The sequence below is a fragment of the Entamoeba invadens genome (assembly GCF_000330505.1).
Source record: "Entamoeba invadens IP1 unplaced genomic scaffold scaff_1105074726033, whole genome shotgun sequence".
In the NCBI taxonomy this organism is placed as follows: domain Eukaryota; phylum Evosea; order Mastigamoebida; family Endamoebidae; genus Entamoeba; species Entamoeba invadens.
The window spans coordinates 281,857-309,506 of record NW_004440383.1 but is presented as its reverse complement, the minus strand read 5'-3'; the positions used below and the strand labels follow the sequence as shown (position 1 = coordinate 309,506).

Below are 27,650 nucleotides of genomic sequence, written 5' to 3'. Positions count from 1 at the left end.
TTAGGAGGGTGTCTACACACCAAAGGCTGTTACTGAGTACAAGGCCGACAAGGACAACATCAAGGATGTCTACATCAACACATCAGTCACCGCTATGGTCGAGAGAGTTCTTTCCGTCTCCAAATACCTTATCTATATCCCAGAGAAGGACGCAAGAATGGCTGTCTTGCTTGCCAACTGCAGACTCCCAAGAGACGACGAGAATGAAGCCCTCAAGAAGTTCAACCAAGAGTCCATTTCAGAAGTCAGAAAGTTGGTTGGAACCAACGAAGTCACCGTCGACTTCAGAAACTTCAACAAAGGAAACTTCCTCGTTGATATCACCGTTAAGAAGACATCATTGGTCCACTATGTCTTGGACAACGCATTTGCCCAATTTGCTGGAAAGGAAAACACTTCTGAGAAGAATGAGGCTGCTAAAGAGAACTCTACTGGTATCTACCAATTCAAATCTGCTGAGAGAAAGACCGAAGAAGTCGCTAAGCCAGTTGAGAAGAAGGAATTCAAGAAGCACGACGAGATCAGATTTGGTGCTGAGCAAAAAGTCTATTTGACTGGATTTGATGGATCTAAGGTGTACTACTACAACTCCGTTGAAGACACAAAGTTCATTGAAGACATGTCAAAGAAGTTTGCTGTCATCAAGAAGGCTGCTTTTGAGCTTAAAGTTGGTGAAATGGTTGCCGTTGAATACAAAGGAAAGTGGTACAGAGCCAATGTTGTCGTTGTTGCTCCAAAAGCCAACATTCTCAAGTGTGTTGATACTGGTGTCTTTGTCACTGTTGGCAAGAAGAAGACCAAGATGATTGGCGAAGAAGAAAAGAAGGCTCCAATCAACGTCAAGTCTATTGGCCTTGTTGCCATTGACTGCCTTATCAAGGGAAAGAACGTCGAGTTTGACATGATGGTGAACACCGTCCTTGAGTTCTGCAACAAGGAAGCGTCAATTTACATCTCAGGAAAGGCCGAGACTGAAGCCGCCAAGGTGGTTGTTGGCAATGTCTGCATCAACACCATTTTGGTTCAGAACGGTCTTGCCACGTTGTCCAGATTCTTCAAGGACAACACCGAGTGGGGAACAGCACTCACTTATGCCCAGGCTGCTGCCAAGGAAGGACACATGAACGTCTGGAGATATGGTGAGATCTTCGACGAGAATGAGGGTAAAGAGTTTGACAGAAAGGACGGTTCAAAGGATGCTAAAGGAAAGAAGCCAAAATCTGCTCCAAAAGAGCACAAGGCTGAAACAGAAAAGAAGAACTAAACACAACTAATTCGAGACTTCCTTTGGTGAACATTTTGGTTTCTTTTAATTTATATTTCACTTTCATTCAAAGTATTGTTAATATAAATAAATTATAAATATTACTATTATATTTTTAACAATTAAATAAACATCATTACTATGATGTTTAAATAAAACATTACTTTTATACACCAAATCAATTCAATTTGTGCGAGAAGAACATGTGGTTGAAGTATTCTTCCCATCCGATTCGTTCTTGTTGGGGTTGGAATATCGAATAAATGAGTTGCACAAGTAAAGTGTATGAATTGTTTTGAGTAGCCAAGTATTTAGAGTTTGGTTTGAGTAAATCAAGAGCTTCTCTATAAGTCTTGTAAGTCTCATTGACATTTTCATCGGGACATGTAACTACATATAAACTATTTGACGTAATCATTTCAAAGAGCACAACACCCACACTAAACAAATCACATGAATCATTGTATATTTGATTCTGCTTTATTTCTGGTTGATTGATATAAGACGTACCCACTACCATTGTGTCAAAATGGTTATCTCCAACGTATCGAGCAAATCCAAAGTCGCACAGTTTTAAAGACAAGCCACATGCTTTATTTGGGTCTGTAAATACTAATATATTTCTCGATTTAATGTCTCGATGCACAAGCCTTTTCTCGTAAAGAAGATACTTCAGTGCGTTATTGATATCAATGGTAAATTGTTGAATAATTTCAAGTGAAAGTCCATTGGGATTTTTCTCTAAGACGTTAGTCAATGAGCCATACGCAGAGCATTCCATGACGATGTAATACGATCTATTATTAAGTAATGGGAGTGTTGAATTGAACGTGTGGAGCACAGAATTTGGTGCTTCAATAAATTGGTATATAGTGACTATGTTTGGGTGTTTACACAAATTGAGAGTGCGCGCCTCTTTCATAGCTACATGTTCCTTTGCAAACTCCTTGACGGCATAAAATTTGTCGTTGATAGAAACGTTGAACACGGCACCATACGTCCCTCCATCAATGATACTACAATTCTGACGTGAAAACACAGAGAAAATGTCATTCACTTGAGTCACCAAACAATGTTTAAAAGTTGTACAATTAACAAAGAACTCATCGACTTGCATTGTCGACACTATTTTTGAAAAAGTGGGCAGTCTCCTCTTACACAACTTTTCGATAAATTGGAGTGGAAGGCAATTGATATATTGCACCAAATGTGAAGGGATTTTTGCTATATCTGGTTGTGGTGCACTTGTTGTGTTAGAAGGAAATGACTGGAATATCAATTTGTGGATAAACATTGTAAGTGAATTGATTTCCACTTTCGTTGTGATATCGGAATACTCTATGCCGGTCGTTTGAAACTCAAGTGGTAGGTATGGAGAGAGCCCTTGTACATTTTTAACACTGTTTATTATATGTGGAAGGACAAACCCAAAGAATGAAACTTTCATGACCGGAATTGGTGATGAGGTATCACTTTGGATAGCGACAGAAAGTTCACTAAATAAGTAAGGGAATGGAACGTTGTATTCGTGTTGAAGATGATCTTTCAACGTTTCAACTAAATTCACCACTTCCACTAAATCGGAACAAAAATAACGAATAACATCGAGTGTAATGGGAACTGTAAAATAGTCACCAATTAATCTGTCGATGTAACAAATAATTTCTAATACACTTTCACCCTTATTGTGATTGATTCATTCAGTATCTTTTGTTATTATATTCTTATTATATTTGTTAAAATAATATAATATTATTGAAATGGTCAAACAAACATTCTCTTGTACTATATTGAATTCTTTGATTGTCTCAAAATATAACGAATTCACAGCAGAGACAGATTGAAGTATTCTAACCGACACATCAAAGTCGTGTTGTGTTGCAAATAAACTTCTTGGTATTTCTTATTATGAAATTGTTCATTATATGAAGGACAAACAAACTATATTTCGTACATCGATTATTCGTGGATAGCAAAAAGTCGCGCGAAACAAACGACTTGGACATTTTTTATTTTCAGTTCTCGTCTTCTGCTTTATAAAACTTCAAAGTAAAAATAAAAATTATATTCCAACTCTGTATTTACACTGATTTATAATTGCAGACAAACAACTTCAACAATGCACTTCAAGTAAACCAATACAATTGACATTCTTCCCCAAACAATTAATGTTGAGGAATTCAATATATTATGTTACATTAGGTGTATGGTGTGTTCTTACTATAATTTTATTAAAAATACCATAATTATTGAATTTGTATCATTAATAAAATTACTTCCTTTTTTAAAAAACAAATAACAGTAAAAACTATCTAGAATTAACTATACATGATTAATAATAATAAAGAAATTTTTTAATTGATTTTTAAATAAGATTAATATTATTGAAATTATTAAATTATTAATTAAATAACCTATATATAAACCAAAATTAGAACTTAGAACGAAAATTTGTTTTGAAGTCTTTCGGCGCTTGGTCTTTCTTTTGGTACTCCATTCCACATTTCCACCAAAACATTAAAATTTTCATCTGGGATCTTTTCTTGTGGGAGTTTATGGTTTTGTTCCATAAATTCAACAACTTCCCAGTTGGTGTTGAAATTCTTAGAAGGGACAATAAGAGCCCAATTTAATGACGTGTAAATGATCATAGCAAGGGAATAAATGTCTGATGGTAAGTCATACTTTTCGTGATGTAACAACTCTGGTGCCAAATATATCAATTCGACATTTTTATCATCAAGATGTGAAAGAATGTACTCAGTCGTCATTTTGGAGTTATAATCGCAAAGTCTGGCATTTGCCAGACCATCATCATCGATTTCAATTAAGACGTTTTCTGGTTTCAAATTGCCATGGAAAACTTTGTTTTTGTGGAGATATAGAATGCCCTCTAAACAACACTTTGAAACACTTCTACGAGATGTGTCGGACATCTCCGCCTTTGATGTGATAAACTGTTTTAAATTTCCATTGGTATAATATTGGTTGACTGTTTCGAACACTTGATTTGAAGTCACTGCACCAATGCAATTGACCAAATACTGGGAGGTAAACCAACAAGCAGTTGTAGCCTCACATCTGAATTGTTTTGCGCTCTCGTACCCGCTGATGTTTTTAAATTTTTTTATAACAACATTGACGCCTCGGTAAACTCCTTTGTACGTAGTTGCGTATTCGTGGTCGATTACTGTTTCTGTCGTTTCAATTTCATTACTGTCCAAGTTATCTGCGAAAAATTGCGTTGAAAACTCGATTGGGAGTTTGACAATATGTGGCGATTTTGTTGTTTGTGGTACTAAAACAACATCAATAGTTTCATTCACTTTGCATGTGCAAAGTGGTTGAATGAAAATTTTGAATTCACACTCACGATTTGGTCTGAGGAATGTACTCTCTGGTTCAGTTCGGAACATAAAATTTTTCTTTGAGTCTTCGTGTTGCAAAAAGTATAACACAAAAATCTGCTTTGTTGGGTTAGCAACAGTGATCAGCCGCGTTGTCTCCCACTTAACTGGAAGACCTTTGATATCATCAAAATCGATTTTATTGTGGTCAAACAAGAGCTCTTCTATTTTGGTGTATTTCTCTGAATTGCTACTCATTGGAGAGGTGTTGATATCCAATATCTTATTCTTACTTGTATTGATGACATTTCTACATTTGACAGCTTCTAGTAAAACAACACCTATGACAACAACAAATACAACCAACGAAATGGCTATCATCAGTGACGTATTTACAACTCTCTTGCACGTGCCATTTGAACTCAATTTGTATCCAGTAAAACATTTTTGACAACCTAACCCACTCTTTGTCATACACCCAGTCATCGCTTTCGAAAGAACACACGTCCCATTTACTAGATACGAAGTTGCGTCGCATTGTGTACAATATGTTGTGTTGTAACACGAATCACAATTGATAGAACATTTTGAACACAACCAATTATCCAAATAATAACCAGTTGCACAAACTAAACACCCAGACATCGAATAGTTTCCAGCACATCCTGTAATCGTGTTTGATAATACACACTCTTTTTGTTGGGTAAGGTAATATCCAGTTTTACACTCATCACAGAACGTGGAATTCGTTTCACAACTTTTGCAACCATACGAACATTCCTCACAATCACCATTCTTTAAGAAATAACCTCTGCGACAATCAACACAAATGTTGTTCGAGTCATACATCAAACACCCAGTTTTGACGCAGTTTTCCCCCATTTTAGTATATGTCTCCTCGCAACTTCCACATGACTCGGCGCTTAAACATGTCGAACAGCCAACTGGGCATTGACTACATAAAGACCGCTCGTTAACAAAATACTTTTCAGAACATAAAACACAACTTCCGTGTTGTACTTTTATGCACTCTTCTTGCCTGATTTCGCAATTTGTGTTTTGGTCAGTAGTAACGTAGCCGTCATCACACAAGACACATCTCCCTTGTGAATATTGTGAACAATGAGGTATGGAAAAACATGCATATTTATTAGACGTTGAATTGATAGGACATGTGTCACAGTAGTTATTTGATATTAAAGAACATGTAGGTGTGGCTTCGCATCTCTGGTTCTCCAAAAACAATTCGTTTGCAGGGCAATTCACATTGACGTTTTCATAAGAGGATGTATCAAGAGGTAACACATCACACCCCTTCGGACTGCTCAAAACGCACTCGCTTGCACTTGCAATGCATTGTGAGTCATTAAGTATTGTGTTGTTTGAACACAAAACACATTTTGAGTCGACTATTAACTCACAGTTTTCCGCATAAACACAGCCTCCATCTTGTAATACGAAGTCTTGTTTGCACGACGTACACGTTCCATTAAATCCACAAGCTGAACAATCATCAGGGCACAGTTCACATGCATCATAGCTTGCAAAGTATCCAACTGAGCATATATTACAATCTCCAGTGGACAAGTATGAAATACAGTTAGCAATATTGGTTGTGTTTGGACAGATCTCAGCAGTAGTTGTTCTTACACAGTATTCATCAGCGTAAGCACATCCAAATAGGAGTATCATCAAAAGTGACATCGCAGTAATTAGAATATCACAGTCTTCACTTTCTTTTGAAACAAATTTTCACTTTGTCTTTGTAAAAAGTCAATTCACATAACTTTCCAAAATTTAAAACAAGACGCTGCTGCATCACCAAAATGCGGTGATCGTCAATTCTTCGTCGTGAATGATTAACTTTGATCTCCTTCATCTTTTTTTTCTTTTCATTTCCATTATAGTTATTTTACTAAAATAACTCTAATAATAATAATTAATAATAATAATCTCTGTTTTATTATAATTATAATTAAAAAATTAATATTTATAATAATTCTATTTATATATACAAATTAAATTATAAATATAGTTTGAAAATTAGAATAGTCTCACTAATGAATTAAATGAAAATAGTGAAAATTGTTCCTGTTTTATCTTCAACCTCAAACAAACAATTGCCCACTTGGTACAACACTACACCATCTCCCAAAGGCGTTTTATTACTGAATTGCAGATTCAACTTTGGCCACTTTCTGTTATTTTCTTTGAAAAAGCATTTCACAACAAGAACACATTCTATTATCACTAGTTAGTTTTATTAATATTTATAGAATTTGTCAACAGAAGCAACAAACCTTTGAGTCCTGTGTTACGACCGCACCCGCAATTTTCAACTCAAAAAAGCACTTTGAATAAATTCCAAACACTGAGTCACTGGGGGAATTCGTGTGCAACACAAACCTTTTGACCAAATTATCGTTTTTACCAAAGACGAAATCAAACCCTCTGGAGAAGTAGTTGTAGTATGTACAAGTTTCGTCACTCTTACTTCCCTCTCTATCTTTCAAGTCTGCAACAACCTCTTGTGTATGACTCCCATGCTTAAATACAAAATCGTCGATACAAAACACCCCAGTATCAGACACTTTCACTACCTTCAGTTCTTGACATGTGTCATTCAGACTGTTTACAACCTTCGTTAGTCTTAAATTCTTTTTTTCATTCGCATCATTCCCAACACCTGAAAATTTGAATATGAAGGTCCCATTGCACAACTCACCGCTTTGGGGTTTTGTCGGTTCGTCGTATAACTCAGTGTTTTTGTTGTTATCAACTTCGCGACTTAAGAATGACTTAAATAAACGAGAGAGGTCGCTGTATGTGTTTTGATCACTTATTGTATTTGACGATGTAAATGCTTTAAATTCGTCCAATGTTTTCTGTGCACTTTTAGTTTCTATTCGCACATTTTCGATTTCGGTGCGAATGAGTATCTGCCTTTTTGCGTCGAAGACTAGTGTTAGTGAATGGCTTAATATCTTCACAACAACTTCTCCAGTCATTGGGTCGTCCTCGTTATACGAGATGTGTACATCGGCCAATGTCGTTGCTGATGGCTTTGCCAACATTTTTAGTATTCGATATAGTGGCATCCCCAATTGAAAAGGACCAATTTTGCATTCCTTCCTTATCACTATCAACGGAGAGCTTATCTCTTCTTCACGAGACATCTAATTATCGAGTTCTTTAAGTTCATTTTACTATTGTTATAATTCTTTTTTTAATTCTATATATATTAATATAATTAACTAATAATGTATAATATATATTTCTTTATTAGTAATATACTATTTATTACTATAATTTTATTATATAGAATTAGTTTTGTAAACATAATAACATTTTTAATAACAAAATAGTGTTCAGTATCAATTAGCACACAATGAAACAGATCCAGCTTTCCTCACGAGTTTATAATTGCCAGCAGTGTAAAATGTTGGCATCTCAAGTTCGGTTTCTTTGTTGAAAATGATGAACTTTTGCTTCTCCATTTCCCAAATCTCATAATTCTTAAAGATGGAATAGTCACCGACCATTTTACCAGGAACGACGATCACCATTTCATTTCCAATCCCAAACTCAATGTCAGACTCTTTTTCTAATCCTTGTGACGTCACAAAATCTCCTTTCAATTTTCTCTTCTCAATCTTAATCTCAGAACGGAACTTGTCATTTTCTCGAACTCGTGGAACTCCAAACTTAGACGACGTCTTCACAGCAAAGCGATACACCTTCTTCCCATCGTCGTTGATAAAGAAGATCTTCTTCACTTCATTCGACCCAACTTTTTTACGTTTGACTACTCGCTCTTTATCCAACTCAGACACAGGGAAGATAATCTCCGTGTCATTAAACAACTGAACTTTGATATACTCTTCACACTTCTTTTCGTTCGAGTCTTCAATTTTTTCTTCAAGCGGATGTTCACCACTGGGGCGCGTTTCGTTACTTTCAGTTGTATTCCCAACTTTTTCATTTTTGTCAACTTTCTCGGGTTTGTCGCATCCTTTTTTCTCAACAAAGAACCGTTTCGCAACTTCATCGTATCCCAAAATTCCTTTATGTACGTCATACTGTTTGAACTCAAGTGCCGAATCATCGATCATATATTTCATCGTTTCTGGTATGCTCTGAAGATTTTTCGCACTCAAAACTTTCGCACAACTTCCGTTGTCAATTTCTTCCAAAAATTCAATTTCTATTGGATGGTCGATTTCTAATTCTTTCACACTATTCGTTAATACAACATCACTGAAATGGCGGGTTCTATCAAAACAGAATTGAAACAAACTTTATCACAGCATTTAACGCGTTAAACACGGAACCTTCCACTAAAACATTCCAAGAGCCTTGCAACACCGCTTTATCAACTTTAAAAGATGAGAAAGTCCCAATCTGCAAAATAGGATTTTGGTTTGCAGACATCACCAATTCGTTAATCGAAATTTTGTGACCTTCCCCAACAACAAAAGAATCTATCTTATCAAAGCTAGCTTTTCCAATATCGATCAAACAATGGTCGTCTTGTTTGCATGCGGAGATAGTCAAATTCGCGTGTTCCAAAACTTTCAATTGTTCTATTTTGGTCCCGTTGACATGTAGAACAGTTGTTCCAGATGTGATGACGTTATACACTTTATTGTTTGATGGAAACAAAACATGTACATCAGACACATTAACAGTGCTAATAACTTCTTGTGTCAATTCGACGCGTCTTTTTTTGTTAATGTTTTTGCAGTGCGCAGAAAATATTTTGAAGGGTTCCTTGACGGTCACGGTGCTCAGTGGGCAATTCATTAGCTCAAGTTCGCATTCATTTGTTGTACACGGACATGCTGTAGAGTGTTTACCGGGAAGAACTCTCTTATATGTCACTTCGCTCCCACTTTGCTGGACCAGGCAGATGTCCTCTGCAAGCGCAAATGCTACAAACAGTAACATCATAATACATTAACAGTTCGCTCATTTTTTTTCAGTTCTTGGTTCGACTGTTCTATATATATATTTCTTTGGTTATAGTAATGTTCTAATTATACTATTTTATTATAATAATTATACTATAAAGATACTAAAACAAATTCGATAAGATAGATCTTAAAAGAGAGAGACTCTGTGTTTATCAAATAACACTCGATTAATGAACAATCAATTACTTTGAGACAGTGCTGGAGACAGTTCTTCAACATCGAAAGTTAATAACTCGCTGAAGTACTTGCAATTTCGAGGGTTACACGACACGTTCTGTGGAGAGCATATGGAGAGGAATGGACAGTTTCCACAAGGTACTAAAGACAGTGGATTAGTCTGCGCAACCATTTTGGACGGTTTAAATATCTTTGATGTGTATAAACTGCCGTTTGTCGACTTAACCACAGAACACTCGGCACTTCCATTAAACACTAATCTATTTAATAACGATAGAATTTCCTCTTTCTTTATATCCACAGTGGAAATACCAGACTCACGAACGTATTCGTACACATCGTTCACGGAAGCGCCACCTTTGTTTAACAAAAACATATAACAGTGGTCACTGATTGTGTCAACAAAATCACCATCAAGTCCCGTTTTAGTGTAAAAAATGTTTTTCTTCTCTTCGGTTTTCCGTGGACGACCAGCCTTTGGGATCCGAGCAATTTTGGTTGACTTCTTCATTGTCTTCATGAAAGGGTTTTTTGAATTTGAAGTTTTTTATGGCATTTGTCCTTCTTCAGTGTCCATTTTGGTTTTTCTTATAATTTAGTATTGTTTAACCCATTTTTATACAGTTATATCATAGAAATAATTAAACTTTGTTTTTAATACAGCATTTTAGTCAATAATAATTAAGAGACAATTTTCTGTCTTTCAATATAGTTTAATCAAACTATATAATAAACTATATAAAAGAATCCATTGCAAGACAGGTAAAACTCAATTAAATAGAGATGAAAGGCAAGACGAGAGTGCTCCATGACGCTCCACAACTCGATTCTTTAGTAGTCAATCAGAAGAAGGTTGCGGAAGTTCGCGCGTGGATGGCGACACATTTAAAAAGTGCATCCATCCTTATTTTGACAGGACCTCCCGGTTGTGGGAAGACAACACTTGTAAAGACAATAGCGAGTGTCGACTCCATTGTATTAAAAGAAGTAGAGGATCATACCACCTTTAGACTTGAAGATGATAAAAAGCCGTTGGACACGATCGAGAAGCTAAGGCGATGGATACTATGTTCTTCACAAATGTTTTCGTTATTTGGAGGAGATTGGCGAAGGTCGATTGTGTTGTATGAGGAAGGAGGAATTACTGATTGGTTTGTTGAAGTCTTTGTGGATTATGTTCGATCGGCGAAGATCCCACTCATTGTCACCGGCAACGAGTCGATGAAGAATAATATCAATAAGTTACTTGACACGGACCCATTGAATGAAGACTTTGTATCAGTCAAACAGTCCATTACGTATATCTCGTTAAATGCTATACCACCAACTTCGATAAAGAAGTGTTTGAAGGGAGTTGTACCGGAGATGGTAGACACCATTGTAGAGTCGTGTAATGGCGACTTACGTGTTGCGCTCAACACAAAACAGATTGTTGCGACCAACAAAACCTTTGCGAAGGTTGTCGCGAAGAATGAAGCGGTCAATTTTTTCCATTTGATTGGGAGGATCATTCACACGGAACCAATTAAAAACCAAACGACGAAGCGATTTGAGTTGAAACATAGTCCAAGTGATGTGGCAAGAGAATTGTGTGGGAGAGAACATATCATGCCTTTATTGGAACATAACGCGATATCTACAATCAACGAGTTGAGTCATGTTGCGTATGTCGAACACTATATGAGTCTCGCAGACGTGTTTCACAACTTTGCTTTTAATCGCCCATTTATGGACTACTCGATGTGCGCGATTGCCGTTGGAGCAATCATGGTTGTACCAAACAAAAAGAAAATAATGCTCGAAGTAAGCGCGTCTGAGGTCAATCGGTCGAACGTTGCAATGGCAAAAAAGGGAATTTTTTGTATTGAACAATGTCGACGCTGTTTACTTTACGAAGCTACAATGTACGCAAGGTGCAACAATCTACCGAATTACCCTTTCAATGTCGAGACAGACACCTTTTGCGCGGAAGTGTTGCCATTTATTAACGCTTTACAACAAAAGTCAAAGTTGGCATTTCCACATCTTGAAAGTCTTGTGAAGACAGTGAACACACACTCAACACTGTTTCTGTTTGTTTAGTAAATGTTTCTAATGATAATAGATTGACTTTTAGAGAAGATGAATGATTGAAGTTATAGTAAAACAAATACAAATTTATTAGCAATTATAATAGTTTTGATCTCATTCTTTTTTTATTTATATATTTATATATAAATATTTTTTTTAAAGAATTAGTAAAAAATATAATTATCTTTATTTTATTTAATAATGAAACTATAAAATTGTTTGAAATAATTTTCTTCAAAAGAAGAAAAAAGTAGGGTTGTTGTTTTTCTAAAGTAATTTAGAAAAAAAAGTACATTTTCCATTATTTCAGTCCCTTTTAGTATGAATTATAAAACAAATAATACACTAATGACAAGTATGCCTTTAATGTACAAATATGTAGAAACGAAGTATTACAATTACAAACCGACATTGAATAAATCTTCTCAAAAAACGATAAAAAACTATAAAAATATTATTAAATATTAACAAATTACCTATTGAAAACCGAATTTGGGAAATATGAAAAAGCATATGGAATGAAGAAAAAGAGTTACAACTACAAAACCACAATGGGTTGCTATATAAGTAAAAAGCCGAAGAGCACATATCCAGAGATTGTTGTCTTTGATCACAAAGCAAATTATTTCAAAGCATTTTGTTCGAACCACGTCCACACGACAAAATACACATTTTATAGTTTCCCTTTTAAATTCATGTTAGAACAACTGATGCGGTTTTCTAACATCTTTTTCATCGTCAACACCGTCTTCACGTGCATCCCACAAATTTCCGCAGTCACACCTATCACATACTCTGTACCACTGTGTATCATCATGTTCGCTGCACTCTTCAGAGAACTCCGAGAAGACATTCGGAGGTATGTTGAAGACATCAAGGCTGATCGTGCAAAGTATTTGATTTCAGAACGTGGGGTCGAGAAAGAAGTGAAAGCATCATACTTACTTCCTGGAGATGTTGTTTTACTTAAACAAGGCCAGCGATGTCCAGCCGATTTGGTTTGTTTTAACTATTTTATAATAATATAAGACTATATATATTATAATAATAATAATGGTTATAATTATTAATGAAAGAATAATATTAATTAATTATTTAACATATGTAAATAATACTAATGAATAGGTACCTTTACATTCAGATACAATCGACCCAATCTTAGTCCAAACGGCTGAGATAGACGGTGAAATAGCACCTAAAGAAATATTCATCCCAAGAAAACTCCTTGAAGTCCAAAAAGATGTTTTGTTACAAGAGCACATCACGATGACATGTGATGTGCCTAACCCAAATTTTGGTCTTTTCAGAGCTGTGCTTCAATATAAAGAAGAGAAGGTAGGGTTTGACCAAACTGCTTTGATGTGTCAAGGCTCTATTTTACGTTCAGGAGATATCATGTGTGCTGTTGTGTATACTGGTGACTTCACGAAACTTGCTTTAAACCACGAGAAAAGGAGAATGCGCTTATCTGGTACAGACCGACAGATGAACAGTTTTGTAGCTGTCGTCTTTTTGGTAGTTCTTGGGATATCTGTCTTTTGTAGTGTTATGGCAACAGTCATGTTTTATCGTCACCAAGAGGATTGGTACTTGGACTTAGGTGAGCGGTCTGCGAATTTGTCAGTTAAGGAGTTCTTTTCGTACTTCACATTATCTTCGTATTTGATTCCCATAGCGTGTGCGGTATGTCTTGAAATAGCAAAGACCATGCAAAGTCTGTTTATGAGGTGGGATAGTGACTTCAAAGTTAATACCCCCGAAGGTGAAAAAGGAATAGTTGTGAGATGCACTGCGATGAATGACGAGTTAGGGTTTGTTGAATATGTGTTAACAGATAAGACTGGAACACTCACAGAGAATGAAATGAAGTATGTTGGATGCGTACTGGACGGTGAAAGGTTTGGTGAATCCTTTGAAGGAATGCGACCCGAATTGGAAGACCGGAAAAATGAAATGTTACATTGTATGGCACTGTGTCACAACGCTACAGTGAACGATGGGAAATATAAAAGTCCATCACCTGATGAAGAAGCACTTTTAGATGCTGCCAAGAAGAATGGAGTTGAGTTTATACAACGAATGCAAGGCGGGTTGAGACTTAAAGACCCTGAAGAGAAGTTTGTGACTCTTTTAGCGACATTTCCATTCAGTTCTGAACGTGCGAGAAGCAGTGTGTTAGTCAAAATAGGGGAGAGAATAGTGTTGTATAGTAAGGGAGCTGATCATATCATGAATGGGTTATGTAAAATAGGACAATATTGCGATGTGAGTGTGCTTGCCACACAAGGCCTTCGAACCCTTGTGATGTGTAAACGCGAAGTGAGTGAGGAGGAATATGACACATGGGTGAAAGACTGGGAAAAGGCACAAAGTACGATTGAAGGGCGAGAAGAGGTGATGAAAGAAGTGATCAAAAAGATGGAAAGCGAGATGGAGGTGATTGGGTGTTCTGGTGTTGAAGACAAATTACAAGAAGGAGTTATAGAAACCCTCGACATGTTAGTCCGGGGAGGAATTAAAGTCTGGGTCATCACTGGTGATAAAGAAGAAGTTTGTTGATATGACCACATGTGTAACTTTACTGTTGTTCACAACTACAAACGCAATGAAATAACAAATAGACTGGAATTGCAGTGGGGAAAGCGTGTAAATTGTTGGAAGGATGTGAGTTGGTTCATGTGAATGGCAAGACTGCGACTGAGTGTGATGCGATGTTAGATGAAGCTTCAAAGAAGGTTGGTGTAGTGAAGACGGGGCTGGTTATCACAGCAAATGCGATTGATGTTTGTGTTGAGGAATGCAAAGAGAAGTTCAAAAAAGTCGCGATGGAAGCGGATGTTGTGATGTGTTGTCGGTCGATGCCCCTTCAAAAGGCGAAAATAGCGAAACATGTGAGACAAATAACAAAGAAGAAATGTCTTGCGATTGGGGATGGAGCGAATGATATTCCGATGATTAACAGTGCGTCTGTCGGAGTAGGGATATATGGTAAGGAAGGGAGCCAAGCGGCCCGATCTGCGGATTACTCGATCTATCGATTCAAGCACTTAGCGAAGTTAGTGATGTACCATGGAAGAATGTCGTTGTATCGGAACACGTCACTGATCAAGTTGATATTTTTTAAGAATGCAGCGTTCTTTTTGCACTTGTTATGGTATGCTATGATATGTCAATTTACATCACAAAGACTGTACGACGATTATATGATGGCGTTGTATAACTTCATCTTCACATCGATTCCGCCCGTATTCATTTCATTCTTTGATAGTGATTTGTCGTGGGATGAGATATCAAAACACCCGGAAGTCAATAAAGAATTGATTCGAGAAAAGAGAGGCAATTTGTTGTCGTATTTGGGGTGGTTCTGTTATGGGACATATCAAAGCATTATGTACTTTGTGTTAATGATTCTTTTTAATGCGAATGACGTGTTGGTTATGGACGGGAGAACCACGGGGATGGTTGGTGCAAGTGCTTTTGTGACGACATACACCACACTTGGAGTTGTTGCGACGTTTGCGACAACAGTGAAACGATGGAATGGGTTACTCATATTTGGGTTCATTGTGTCAGTCACTTCCTTCTTTTTCACATACGCATTCTTGGCATCATTCACTGGAGCGACTCGAGAAAATATGAGTTACTTCTCATTGTGGCAAGCGATGCGAATGCCATCATTTTATTTGAACTGTGTCATTGCCATCATCATGGCAATAACTCCAAATGTCATGAGGCTGTTGTTTGTTCTTTAATTATTAATTTTACTATAATAAAACGATTGAATAACATAGAGCATTCAGAGATATATCAAACCATCAAATTACGAACTGGTCCAAATCTACTCAAAGCTGAAGAAAGAAAAAGTGGAAAAAGTCCAAAACGAACAAGCGAGTGGGTATTCAATTATGAATAATAGCTCTGAAAACTGAATACTAAATAAACAATTATTTTGATATTATTATTTGTTATTAGTTTGGTAGGTCACAAGAAATAATACTTTAATGAGAAATAATACTATATTTGATTTTATTATCTGAGGCAAAATTACTCACCACCCTACCTTGAGACTACTAGTTAAATATAGTTAAAATATAAGATAGAAATGACCAGGTCAAAGTTTCTCTCCTCAATCTCAAAACTGAATTTTTAAACACAGAGCAGACCAAGATGTCAAAGGCCACTACTAAGAAGGAAGTTGCAAAGAAAGTTGAAAAGAAAGACGAGAAAAAGAAAGAAACCAAATTCTTCAACGCGGTTGTTGACTATATTAACGACCGTAACGCAGTCGTCTTGAAAACCACTGGACCAAAGAAGGAGAATAATTTGGCTGTCTTGGCCTACGTCGATGTCCCACGCTCAGTCAAAGACAAAGAGACTGGAAAGATCAACGAAGAATTTTTCTACTACGAAACCAATGAAATCTTGAGAAAGAAGTTGGTTGGCAAGGATATCAAGTTTGAGCTTGTTAAAGAGATGGAAAATGGAATGAAACAAGTTGTCCCATTTGTTGGAAAAGAGAACGTCATCGTCACGTTACTCGAGAAGGGATATGCTTCCCTCAGAATTAAACAACACCCAGAAAACAAAAATGAACACAAGGAGTACTTTGCTGCTGCTGAGAAGGCATCTGCTGCGAAGAAAGGAATGTTTGCTTCAGAGGAAGAGGTTAAGAAGGTTGCCATTAAGAAACCAGAGAGCTTGTATTTCACTGTTGAAGAACTCAGTAAGATGGTTGGAAAGACTATCGAAGGACACATCAAGAAGGTTGACTCACCAGCAACCATCCTCTTCGAGACGACTACAAGAAAGTTGATGAGAGTCTCTGTCTACGCCGTCAACCAGAAGTTGGAATTTGACCCAGCAACCAAAAACTTCAAAATGGACGACATTGCCAAAGAAGCTGTTGCTTACTTGAGCAACGAAATCACTTATCACGACGCAACAATCAAGGTCATGTCTGTTGAGAAAAGAACCGCTGGTATCGTCACTGTCGACGGCAAAGACATTGCTGAGGGTTTGTTGAAGGCAGGATTTGTATTTGGTAGCAAACTTGCTGAGGCTGATGTTGCTGTGAAAGAAAAGTATCTTGCGTGTGAAAAAGAGGCGAAAGAAGCGAAGAAAGGAAGATGGACCAACTTTGATCAAGCTGCTGAAGACGCCATTATTGCTAAGAAAGAGAAGAGACAACACGACTTGGCTGACAGAAAGAAGAACCCAAAGAAACTCGAAGGAGAAGTCGAGTCCTTTGCTAAGCTCATCACCTTCAGAAAGGGCGATCAAGTCTTTAAGGGACATTACGCATCAATCAGACCAGTCACTGTTAAGGACAACAAAGAGTTCAACCAACTCCTCGACTTCAGAATTAAAGAGTTCTTGAGAAAATTGATGAGCGGAAAGAAGGTTGAAGTGAAGGAGTGCTACACTCGTTCATTTGAAGACGCAGAGAAGAAGACAACAACTGTTGATCATTATTATGATGTCTTGGTCAATGGAAAGAACGTCGCCATCAAATTGCTCGAGAAAGGATTCTTCACATTGGAGAACTCAAGGGATGAGATGTATCAATCATTCGACTACAAGGAACTCTCTGAAGCCAAAGTCGGAAAGTATGAAGAAAAGAAGATCACTGAGTTCAATGCTAGCAAAGACGGTATCAAGGAGCAATATATGAACAGCGTCATGACTGCCGTTGTTGAAGCTGTTTTGTCACCAACTAAGCTCATCATCTATATCCCAGACAGAGACGTCAGAATGTCAGTCTTGCTTGCCAACTGCAGACTCCCAAGAGACGACGAGAATGAAGCCCTCAAGAAGTTCAACCAAGAGTCCATTTCAGAACTCAAGAAGTTTGTGTTAAACAATGAAGTTATGGTTGACTTCAGAGAGTTCAACAAGAGCAACTTCCTTGTTGAAATGAGCTACAAGAAGCAATCAGTCAATCAATTTGTCTTGGACAACGCATTCGCCCAGTACGCTGGAAGAAAGGAGAACCCATCACAGAAGAACGTTGCTGCTAAAGAGAACTCTACTGGTATCTACCAATTCAAGACTAAGGGAGATATTAAAACCGAAGAGAACGCCAAGAAGATGTCTGAACTGAAGGAATACAAGCGTTCTGAAGATTTCAAATTTGAGGGAGAGAAGAAGGCATACATTGTTGGATTTGACGGAGTTAAAGTGTACTACTACAACTCTGCTGAGGACGCCAAGTTCATTGAAGAGATTTCAACCAAGTTTGCGACAGCAAAGAAGGTACCATTTGAGGTGAAGGAAGGTATGGCATGTGGTGTTGAAAACAAAGGAAAGTGGTACAGAGGCGAAGTTGTGAAGGTTGCTCAATCTGCAAATGTAGTGAAGTGCATTGATACTGGTGTTGTTGTCAGTGTTGGTAAGAAGAAGATTAAACCAACCACCGACGAGATCAAGAAAGCTCCAGTCACTGTGAAATCTGTTGTTTTGGCTGCTATTGAATTGATGGTTCAGGGAAAGAACATTGAGTATGAATTGATGGTCGCTAAGGCCCAAGAGTTCTGCAATAAAGAAGTCTCGATCTACATCTCAGGAAAGGGTGCTGCTGAAGCTGCTAAGATCATCGATGGTAAGGTTTGCATGAACGTTGCTCTTGTTGAGAATGGTCTTGCACTTGTCTCAAGAAGCTTCAGAGATAAGTCTGAGTTTGGAAATGCTCTTTTCAAGGCACAAGACGCTGCTAAAGAGGCTCACTTGAACATTTGGAGATATGGTGAGTTGGTCGAAGAAGAGGAAGTCAAGGAGGAGGTAAAAGATTTCAAAGGAAAGAAGCCAGCTGCTAAGGCGCAAAAGGCTGAGGCAACAAAAACAGAGAAGAAGTGATAAACTTTCGAATTGAGCCCATTGGTTGAGTTCTGGTTTCTATTTTATATATATTTATACTATAAATTATAGTATTCCAGTTGATTGATTTTCAAATAAATAGTTATAATAAAATCTTTTTATTCGGTATTATTGTTTGAAGTTTCAAGTTCTATTAGAAGTCAAACTTTTTTTAATATCTGAATTGGTTATAATTAGTTTTAAATGGATAAACTATAAATATATATTTTTATTTATATTTGTATAATATTGTCTCTTTTTAACACAACTCAAGTGGCAAACTAATTGATAAAACCAACACAAATCCAACACAAATCTTTTTAACTATTACAAAAGAACATGACAGAAGCCCGTTTCGTTGCAACATTTGCAAAGTACAAAAAGGACCCACAGGGACTCGACTTCACGGGGTTTTCTTCAGCAATCAGAGAATTCACTGAGACAAAGGAGCCTTCCGACGAAACAGAACAAAATGGGTTGTTCATGTTGTTCTCCTTTTTCGACACAAACAAAAACAACTTCCTCAGCGAGAAAGAGTATATGAGTGCTCTTGGGTACTTACCAGCTCGATATAAAACACTTAAAGAGGCTGTTTACATGGCATTGTTTAAAGTGACTGACACGAATGGAAGCGGGAAAGTGAATGTCAGCGAATTCTTAAAATTTAAAAAGATGGAAGGCACAGAATCGTCGAAAAAGGTTGCACAAGACCTTATAGCATCGGTGGATATGAACGGAGATGGGAAACTAAATATCGATGAATGGTTGAACCTTTTCATATAATTCATTTCTCTTTCATTTACATCCCAAAGAAACGCCTTTCAATCGTACTAAATAACAAGCTAAAAAACGAGTTACAAAATGGAGGTTTCTCCAATCTTCATCACCGGACTGGGTGTGTTTTTCACACGTAGCCGCAACTTCCCTTTTGTGATGTCTGGAGACTGTGGCACATTTTGTGTGGAGTGACTTCTAAACGGCGAAGTACAAGTCTCATGGAAGATGGGAGAGTCTGTGTTTGTGATTAGAGAGTCGAATGTGCTAATTGACGTTGGCCGTGCTTTTTGATGAGTGCAAGGTTTGCAAAATTCTTGTGATAAAAGAGATTTGATGGAAACCAAATTGGTTTTTGAGTCACCCATAAACGTCTTGACGAATTCATCGATTTCTGTGTCAACATCACCGCGTTTTTCTGGATTGGACTTACAGCGTATCCACCTCTTTGCGAAATTAATCAGAGGTGTTATTTGCGAAAAGTGAAGTGCTGGCAAATTCTCTTTATCAAAAAGACTTTGTGACTTCAAAATGTTTGTGAAAAATTGGACACAACTGTCGTACTTCCCAATGCACTCAACTGTCTTGTTGTACGCGATCCCTAAATAATTGTAAATGTTGTTGATAACCACGCTGAAATTTAAGTTGAAGTAATAAAAAATTATCAACAGATCCTTAAGTAGTATTCCGCTCACTGCCAACGCTATTTCTGAGTTGTACAAATTCTTCGATGTCCAATCAATTGTTATAAATGTGTCGGACATATCAATAAAATTGTCTATAAGTCAGTGTATTGATTTTAAGAAACAGTGTCCTTGTTTTATAAAAAGAAAAACACACTGATGAGCAAGAGGGTTGAGTCAATAACGGTTTGACTGTTTTCTTCAGAGGGGGTTGGTAGTGTCGCCCAGTTGATTTTGAGTGTTTTAAAACTGTAAACCAAATCATCCAAGTGTTTTGCAAGGGGCTGAAGTATTTTAACAAAGTTGTCAGATTGTTTCAATTTATTGTGTATCGACAGAAAATGGTTTTCTGAACTTGTCACAGCCAACATAAATGTGTTTCTTGAGTCATTAAAGAAGGTGTGGTGAGCTAATATAAAGAAATTTGCGGATTCATTTATAGTGAGTTTTTTTTGGAACTGTTGCACAAGAAAGTGTGTGAACTGTTCTGTTTTGTCTGGTCTTTGATACTCATCTTCGAACACCTCCAAGTTACTTTCTCCCACGGGGTGAGACGAGTTTCTTACACATTGGTCGAGTAGTGTTGGTGTTTTTGAGAAGATTTTTTTCATCATTTTGATAAATGCTTTAAAAGTTTTTCGCTTATTAATCCCTTCATTCAGTTCAAATGAAATGATATACTATTTTAATAGCTTTTGTCTAGTTTTTTTTCATTTTGATTCGACAAAACGAAAGTGTATTATTGATAATAAATTAAAAATAAATGTTATAAAAATCATAGAATTTGTTTTATAAATCGACAAACCTACAACACTATAAAAATTTGTTTATTCCTTTTTCTCGTCAAAGTCGGACTTAATCTGTTTGTCCTCTTCCGATAAGTCGCTTTTCGAAGGAGCGTATTGCGGGTTTCTTGCTATAAAACTGTCGTAGAGTTGATTAATGATTTTGTTGAGGGAAAGGCGTTGGTTTGTGTTTACCTCCTTAATTGTGATAAGTTTGTCGTAAAGCGATTTCTCGAGGCGGATTCGAATCGTTGAGTCGTCATATTTGGTTTTCCATTGCCGCCGTTCAACTTCGTTTTTGTCGTCGTTTTTCGTTGGTTTTGTTGCTCGGTCTTTGTTTTCTTTGTTCTTTTGGTCTTCCATCAAATTTCTTACTTTTTTTTTAGTTCTTTCTGACCACTAAAAGTGTATAGTATTTTTAGTATAAATTATAGTATTTCATTTATTAAAGATTTTTAAGATATTCTTATATATATTGGGTTTAAAAAATAAATTGTGTATAGTAAATTATTAGTTATCTGTAATCAAAAAAAACCTTGAACAAGAAAAAAATTATAATAAAATAAATAGAATAGAATAAGTAAATAAATAATTTATCTTTTTTACATTTAAAAAAAATTTTTTTTACACATTATTTTATTGTTTTATTGTGTAATTTTACATGTCTTTGTAAGTGCGTAAAAAAACACTAAAAAATAAAAACATTAATTTTTGTTTCATTTATATAAACTTAAAAATAATTATTTAAGTGTAATACAAAAGCCATTAAATAATAGTAAAATAATTGTGATAATGATTGAATAATAAAATTAAATTATATGTTTGTTTTTGTTCTAACATATAAATAATTAAATTAATAACAAAATATAAGTATATTGTTCAAATCATAATTAAATACTATAAAAATTTCATTTTTTTGTTATATCGTTCATTTAAATTGCCAAAATTCGGGCATTGTTTGTAATTATTTGAAACAATATTTTTAATTTAATAAAAACTATTTTAATCGATTAAAATTGTACAAAAATGTTCATTTTGTTGAACTTTCAACTTTGACCAATTAACAACTTTTTTTTTAAATCCATTATTATTTTGTATTAGTCAATTTATAATAACATATTATTCAAATAATTATTGAAAATAATTTTATTTTTTTTAAATAAATTGATTTTTTTTCATTTGTATTTTAAATTTTGTAAACTAAATCTACATTTTTACACCGTTTTTATGGTAAATTAAACCATATTGTAACTATACTATTTTTTTTTATTTTACCACAAATTGAAAACCAAGAATACACAAATTACCTTTTTTAAAAAAGACCCGTTTTTTGCATGGATAATTACTGAAAATCACAATCACAAAATATCAATGTATCAATCCCAAACAAACAGGCTGAAATGGCCCCAAAATAGTGGATAGACCATTCAGCCTTTGCCCAAAGTCATCGATAACAATCGAATGATATCGTATTTTCTTTTAACCCAGAAATCGCGACAAGGCGAAACCCTTAACGATGATCACAGAATTCATTTAATTTCATATGTTTTTTGAGTGCTCTCTTCTCTTTGCAACAGTTATAAATGCTGTAGTCTGTTGGTATTCTTACTACAACAAATTACTTCTTCTCAAGACCTTTTCAAAGCCACCAGTCTGTTTAATACTCACTGTGTTCACTTATGAAGTGTTGGGGTTAGAGTACTCCCCTTTCTTATTAGGTTTAATATTAAGTGCGTTGGGCGATACACTTCTTCTTTCGAGAAATAAAGTCGTCTTTTTAACTGGATCTCTTTCTTTTCTCTTGGCTCATGTGTCTTACAGTTATGGATTTTCTCAACATCTTTCTGTTTGTTATATTAAATTAATTAAATTATATATATTATATATATATTATTTACATTTTAAATTATAATGAATACTTATTTGATTGATAACTTATAGCTTTCTAACGAAATATCTCCGTTGTGTTATTTGACTATTGTAGCACCTCTCTTAGTCACTTTGGCATTAACTTTTGCTCAAGACAAAAAGATGAGATTATCAAATGGATTCTTTACACTCATTTACATGTCTTTCATATCAACTGGATTATTTAATTGCTCTCGAACAATCGGAGATGCAAACTGGAGTTTACCAGCCGCTTTACTTTGCTTTATTGGTTATGCCATATTCTTTGTTTCGGATGTTCTTGTCTGTTTCGCTGTTATGATCTATGAAAACAAATTAATTTCAATGACCGTTATCACAACTTATCACATCGCTCAAATCGCAATTGTTCTTGGTCTTGTTTTGAACAAGCACTACGATTCACTCTTTCCTTTACTCCATTAATTTACTATTATAATAGTTGTTTTTATTACTTAACAATTTAATTAAAAGAATTAATTCTATTCTATAGTGTTGTGTCGATCAGAGGTTTTTAAAATAATTATTGCCGAAAATGTGGTATTATAACGTAAGAATTTATAGAGAAAATAAACATTTTGGTTATAAAATGGTGACGTGGGTAATTAGGATTGTGAATTTTACAATAAGTTATCGACACTGTCAATAACTTATTGTAAAATTTAATAACAATTTTATTATAATTGAACTATATTTTACATCTGGTTGATATGATAATAGTTTGAACTATATTTAAACTGTTATAACAATAAATTACTCACTTGATTGACACCACTATTTTGTGGGAGCTCTTTGTTGAATGTTTCTGATGGTCATTGCACCCTTTCTAAGTGGCTTTGCGTTTTTGGTTGAGTTTGTAGAGAAGAATTCCTTTTCTTTTTGTTTTACAAACTTCTTCTCTTTTATATTCAACAATTGTGTTGTTTGCTTCTTGACCAGTGCTTGATCACATCGGATGGCTAATTCATTTGTTGTTGTTTTATATCTTCCGCCGATATAAGGCTCTCTCTTTGAGTATACCACACACTCTCTACAGTCAACCGGCTTAATGTTTTGTTTATAATACAATGCAAGTGATCGATGTCCTATTATCTTCCCATCAGACAGTTCCAAGTGTGTTTCATCCATATCCACAATATCCACCGTCTTCTCCACGGGTGGAAAGTAATAATATTTCTCATAGAATTCGTCTTCGTCGTGGTATTTACAGTGTGACTTATCCTTCATGTGTTTTTGAATATCTTTGTAACTCGACAACTCGGTGTCTTTATAACACCACAAACACATTCTGTCTTGACACACAAGACTTTGCAATTTCATCAATAGACCAGTCATGTCAGTTATATATTCAGGATTGGTCAAAAAGAATGAATGTTGCTCGTACATATGACTCAAAACTTGTTCAACTGACTCACACTTCTCTTGACAGAATATACAATCCTCGGGGCAGAGTACTGTTTTGATTTCTACTACGGTCTTCTTCACTTTTAAACCTTTCTTAACTACTTTCGTTGGTTCAAAGCTGTTCTCTACAAATTTCTTAAGGGTGGATGGCTTCACTTGGCGTTTCTTCATAATAATTAAATATTTGGAAATATTTGAATAATTTAAAGTTATTAATTATCTTCTTTGAGTTTTACTTTATGTTTTAATTATATTGTATCATATTCATTAACATAATGAAGCAATATGTATGGTACATATTTTGTTTGTTTTTCTTAAAAACTCAAACATTTTTTCAAGTCAATAATGATAACTAATTGTATAGTATATTAAATTATTAAATAGTAATTGTTAAACAAAACTCATTCTTTGACTCAAGATATCTAAGTAATTGTACCATATATTTTGATATAAAAAATCGGGCAAATAGCAATTATATAAAGTATTTTAATTAATAATTTTATTAATCATATCTATTAATTAATCACAAAAGAGTAATTAATTACTAGTAAAATCAAATTATGAAATATAATACAACAAATGAAAACACTTTCTTAACATCATTGAGATTGAAATACTTTTTACACCAATTGAGACTCAAAGGAACACAAACGTTCCACAGTCAAATTTTATGAATGCTGAACACACTAAAAAAACTTGTGTTTTGAAGTTGTGAGGCACTTCACTAGCTTGCACTGTCATTGCAAGAGCCGAGCCAGTTGGTGACTTAGTTGGTAAGTGTTTTGAAAACATAAGATGTGGATTCATACAATTCCAAGGGAGTTGTGTTGATAATAAAAAGTCGAATGATTCCTGATGTGGTGGTAATGCGATTGTTGTGTTGTGGTTTTCAAAGCCGTAGAGACTACATTCGAGTGTCGCTGAATGTAAGTATATGATAATAGTAAAATATAGTTTAAATACTATTGATTGTTATTGATGTGGAAACAAACGTTGTTTCTTGATGAGGATCACACACGACAGTGTGGCAGTGACGCAGATGAGTGTAAGAATATAAAACAGTCGCATGAAGGAGATGTCGAAGAAGTATTTAACAGAACATCCCCAAAACAGGAGCAGAATGCCCAAATAGATCCCACAGAATCTGATAAGGGTTTCTCCAAATATGAAGCTCAGTGCTATCGAGAGCAAATTAATGTTCACAAGAATGAAGTAACACAGACACACAGACTTCTGATAATTTGTCATTTCATTCTGTTCAAGCCATCCTTCAAACCTTCTTTTGACTTCAAGAAGCGATCGTTTTGAAAACGACTTCTTCAGCGTCTTTTGAAGCACTTCCGGTGATTGGAAGAGCTTCGAGAATTTCTTCGTGTCGACCACCTTCAAGTGACTTGGCATTTTTGCGATTGAAATAATGCAGCAAATAGCTGTTAAAGTGAGTCCTAATAATATGAACGGGAGGTCCGGTAAGAAGATACAACAGAAGAGTGCAGCCAGCAGACATATGACCGTAATAGGCACTACCACTTTCAAAGGCCCAAGTGTCAATGAAAATTCGAATTGATTGAGTTGTTGCTGCTGAACGATTTTCAACGCATTTTGCACCGCCTCTTGTGCTTCTTTGATTTTCTGTTTGTTTTCCGCTTTTGTTTCATTGAGCATTTCGTTAAGAGTCTTTAACGACTCTACAATGATTGGAATGAGTGCCAAGGAGTCGATAGATAACGACCCGTCAACTTCCGTATGGACGATTTCTGGAAACACTTTTTGGAGTTGTTGCGCAATGAACCCCGACCTTGCAGCTTCGCTGTTTTTGTATTTGAAAGTGAACGCAAATACTTCCAGTATTTTGTTTAAAGAATCTTCAATTTTCCGTATGGAATGTTTCTTCCTCACGTCCGACCGAACAAAGAATCCTCTTTCACTGAAGATCTCTCCAAAGATGTTCAGTTGGACGAGTTGTGGAGTGATTTGTTCCGCACTTGCAAAATTTTCCTCTCCAAAGATGAGAAGAAGTGGTTCTGTTGGTGAATTGTTAATTATCCCCAATAAATTATATATCGTGTGTTTTAACTGCCCCAATGAGTGATATCAATACAACTACAAACGATATAACGAAGTGACGTCTTGTGGGTATCCTCCATTTTGATTCCCTTGATACATTAAGTTATTTTGGGAGCCTTCTTCCATTTGAATTTGACCTTGTGTTGTTAGCGTGAGTGTGTTTTCCATCGGGAACATGTGTTCTTTCTTTTTCAGTTTATTTTAATTATTATTAGTAATAAAACCACTACTTTATTTCATTCAAAATTTGAATCAAAATTTGAATTTCAAATACACATCCAATTGTTAAACTATTTAAATTTAGTATTGAAATTAATAATTGACTAGAAACTCCAAACAGAAATTTGTATATTACAACTATTAACTATAATTAAACTATAGCAATAGTAAAACAAATAGTATGTGTATAGTATAGTAATAATACACAGCATAACCCTTTTCTTTTATTCTTATTGAAAAAGTATTGAAACATTAGAAAATATCGACTGAAACCAAAATAAAGCAAATCCATTCATAAATTCACTGGAAGGACTTGAAAGGTCTCTCCTTAGGAGCAACGGCAACCTTTGGAGCCACAGCAATGACTGGGGCGGTAGTGGCGGCAGCTGGGGCATCAGTTGGCTTATTGTTCGTTTGAGTCTTTGAAGACTTTTTAATGATTCTCTTTGGTGGAGTTCTAATCTTTCTGTCCTCATGTGATCTGACTCTGACTATTCTCCCATGGATAGCACAAGCAACACAGTATTGGTTCTTCAAATAAGTCTTTGGCAACTTGTATTTGACGATGGCAGAGTTATCGGAGATATCTCTGACTGCGGCAGCCTCGACGATGTTTTTAATAGTGTATCTCTTGATGGCTTTGTCTTTTGCAACACAGCGGCCACAATTTGTGCAACGGACGCTTTGGACGTGTCCTCTTCCCTTCTTTGCTCTTCCGTTGTTTCTTCTCTTGGAGGTCATCTACTTGTTAGTTCTTTGGATTCTTTTGGAATTAAAGTGTTATGAATGCATAAAAAACAACATACCCTTGTGTGCCTTTTTCAGTTCTCAAGGTTTTTTATTTTTTTGGGTCTGATTATATATCGTTTCTTTATAGTTCATTTGAATCATTCATTTGTATGAAAGATTGGATTTTTATTCAATGATGTTTCTTACCATTTCTCTTTATTAAGAGATAATAATAATTAAACTAAACTTAATCTATTGTTATTTATAATATCAATATAATTAAAAAACTATAAATGGTATATGAAAAAAATAAAAACAAAAATTAAAAAAAATGAAAATTAAAAAAAAATTCAACAACAAATTTTAATTCGATTTAAAAAAACTGTTTTTTAAAAATTGAA

At 35.5% G+C, this 27,650-nt stretch overlaps 16 protein-coding genes across 16 annotated transcripts; 6 read left to right on the top strand and 10 right to left on the bottom strand.

Moving 5' to 3' along the window:
- Positions 1 to 4: 4 nt before the first annotated feature.
- On the top strand, positions 5 to 1,264 carry EIN_405340 (hypothetical protein; the record flags this gene model as incomplete). The annotated part of the gene is made up of 1 exon (XM_004256843.1): positions 5 to 1,264. A coding segment is annotated over one exon (1,260 nt), but the record flags the coding sequence as incomplete, so codon positions are not given.
- A 178-nt stretch (positions 1,265 to 1,442) lies between these two features.
- Positions 1,443 to 3,220, bottom strand: EIN_405330 (serine-threonine protein kinase, putative; the record flags this gene model as incomplete). Its single annotated transcript, XM_004256842.1, has 3 exons — positions 1,443 to 2,945; positions 3,039 to 3,153; positions 3,207 to 3,220. 3 exons carry the CDS (start codon positions 3,218 to 3,220, stop codon positions 1,443 to 1,445), a joined length of 1,632 nt encoding a protein of 543 aa, XP_004256890.1.
- Positions 3,221 to 3,702: 482 nt separating this feature from the next.
- On the bottom strand, positions 3,703 to 6,315 carry EIN_405320 (serine-threonine protein kinase, putative; the record flags this gene model as incomplete). The annotated part of the gene is made up of 1 exon (XM_004256841.1): positions 3,703 to 6,315. The coding sequence occupies one exon, from the start codon at positions 6,313 to 6,315 to the stop codon at positions 3,703 to 3,705; it is 2,613 nt and encodes an 870-aa protein (XP_004256889.1).
- Positions 6,316 to 6,676: 361 nt separating this feature from the next.
- EIN_405310 (hypothetical protein) lies at positions 6,677 to 7,787 on the bottom strand (the record flags this gene model as incomplete). The annotated part of the gene is made up of 2 exons (XM_004256840.1): positions 6,677 to 6,805; positions 6,912 to 7,787. The coding sequence occupies 2 exons, from the start codon at positions 7,785 to 7,787 to the stop codon at positions 6,677 to 6,679; spliced, it is 1,005 nt and encodes a 334-aa protein (XP_004256888.1).
- A 198-nt stretch (positions 7,788 to 7,985) lies between these two features.
- On the bottom strand, positions 7,986 to 9,558 carry EIN_405300 (hypothetical protein; the record flags this gene model as incomplete). The annotated part of the gene is made up of 2 exons (XM_004256839.1): positions 7,986 to 8,847; positions 8,909 to 9,558. 2 exons carry the CDS (start codon positions 9,556 to 9,558, stop codon positions 7,986 to 7,988), a joined length of 1,512 nt encoding a protein of 503 aa, XP_004256887.1.
- Positions 9,559 to 9,762: 204 nt separating this feature from the next.
- On the bottom strand, positions 9,763 to 10,272 carry EIN_405290 (hypothetical protein; the record flags this gene model as incomplete). Its single annotated transcript, XM_004256838.1, has 1 exon — positions 9,763 to 10,272. The coding sequence occupies one exon, from the start codon at positions 10,270 to 10,272 to the stop codon at positions 9,763 to 9,765; it is 510 nt and encodes a 169-aa protein (XP_004256886.1).
- Positions 10,273 to 10,544: 272 nt separating this feature from the next.
- On the top strand, positions 10,545 to 11,843 carry EIN_405280 (cell cycle checkpoint protein rad17, putative; the record flags this gene model as incomplete). The annotated part of the gene is made up of 1 exon (XM_004256837.1): positions 10,545 to 11,843. The coding sequence occupies one exon, from the start codon at positions 10,545 to 10,547 to the stop codon at positions 11,841 to 11,843; it is 1,299 nt and encodes a 432-aa protein (XP_004256885.1).
- A 506-nt stretch (positions 11,844 to 12,349) lies between these two features.
- On the top strand, positions 12,350 to 15,760 carry EIN_405270 (phospholipid-transporting ATPase, putative; the record flags this gene model as incomplete). The annotated part of the gene is made up of 4 exons (XM_004256836.1): positions 12,350 to 12,829; positions 12,957 to 14,381; positions 14,453 to 15,570; positions 15,625 to 15,760. The coding sequence occupies 4 exons, from the start codon at positions 12,350 to 12,352 to the stop codon at positions 15,758 to 15,760; spliced, it is 3,159 nt and encodes a 1,052-aa protein (XP_004256884.1).
- Positions 15,761 to 15,998: 238 nt separating this feature from the next.
- EIN_405260 (hypothetical protein) lies at positions 15,999 to 18,683 on the top strand (the record flags this gene model as incomplete). Its single annotated transcript, XM_004256835.1, has 1 exon — positions 15,999 to 18,683. One exon carries the CDS (start codon positions 15,999 to 16,001, stop codon positions 18,681 to 18,683), a length of 2,685 nt encoding a protein of 894 aa, XP_004256883.1.
- A 339-nt stretch (positions 18,684 to 19,022) lies between these two features.
- EIN_405250 (hypothetical protein) lies at positions 19,023 to 19,466 on the top strand (the record flags this gene model as incomplete). The annotated part of the gene is made up of 1 exon (XM_004256834.1): positions 19,023 to 19,466. The coding sequence occupies one exon, from the start codon at positions 19,023 to 19,025 to the stop codon at positions 19,464 to 19,466; it is 444 nt and encodes a 147-aa protein (XP_004256882.1).
- A 71-nt stretch (positions 19,467 to 19,537) lies between these two features.
- Positions 19,538 to 20,511, bottom strand: EIN_405240 (hypothetical protein; the record flags this gene model as incomplete). Its single annotated transcript, XM_004256833.1, has 2 exons — positions 19,538 to 20,235; positions 20,298 to 20,511. The coding sequence occupies 2 exons, from the start codon at positions 20,509 to 20,511 to the stop codon at positions 19,538 to 19,540; spliced, it is 912 nt and encodes a 303-aa protein (XP_004256881.1).
- A 456-nt stretch (positions 20,512 to 20,967) lies between these two features.
- On the bottom strand, positions 20,968 to 21,288 carry EIN_405230 (hypothetical protein; the record flags this gene model as incomplete). Its single annotated transcript, XM_004256832.1, has 1 exon — positions 20,968 to 21,288. One exon carries the CDS (start codon positions 21,286 to 21,288, stop codon positions 20,968 to 20,970), a length of 321 nt encoding a protein of 106 aa, XP_004256880.1.
- Positions 21,289 to 22,468: 1,180 nt separating this feature from the next.
- On the top strand, positions 22,469 to 23,256 carry EIN_405220 (hypothetical protein; the record flags this gene model as incomplete). The annotated part of the gene is made up of 2 exons (XM_004256831.1): positions 22,469 to 22,771; positions 22,867 to 23,256. The coding sequence occupies 2 exons, from the start codon at positions 22,469 to 22,471 to the stop codon at positions 23,254 to 23,256; spliced, it is 693 nt and encodes a 230-aa protein (XP_004256879.1).
- A 348-nt stretch (positions 23,257 to 23,604) lies between these two features.
- Positions 23,605 to 24,405, bottom strand: EIN_405210 (hypothetical protein; the record flags this gene model as incomplete). Its single annotated transcript, XM_004256830.1, has 1 exon — positions 23,605 to 24,405. The coding sequence occupies one exon, from the start codon at positions 24,403 to 24,405 to the stop codon at positions 23,605 to 23,607; it is 801 nt and encodes a 266-aa protein (XP_004256878.1).
- A 465-nt stretch (positions 24,406 to 24,870) lies between these two features.
- On the bottom strand, positions 24,871 to 26,400 carry EIN_405200 (hypothetical protein; the record flags this gene model as incomplete). The annotated part of the gene is made up of 3 exons (XM_004256829.1): positions 24,871 to 25,154; positions 25,227 to 26,258; positions 26,346 to 26,400. The coding sequence occupies 3 exons, from the start codon at positions 26,398 to 26,400 to the stop codon at positions 24,871 to 24,873; spliced, it is 1,371 nt and encodes a 456-aa protein (XP_004256877.1).
- A 420-nt stretch (positions 26,401 to 26,820) lies between these two features.
- EIN_405190 (40S ribosomal protein S26E, putative) lies at positions 26,821 to 27,261 on the bottom strand (the record flags this gene model as incomplete). The annotated part of the gene is made up of 1 exon (XM_004256828.1): positions 26,821 to 27,261. One exon carries the CDS (start codon positions 27,259 to 27,261, stop codon positions 26,821 to 26,823), a length of 441 nt encoding a protein of 146 aa, XP_004256876.1.
- Positions 27,262 to 27,650: the final 389 nt, after the last annotated feature.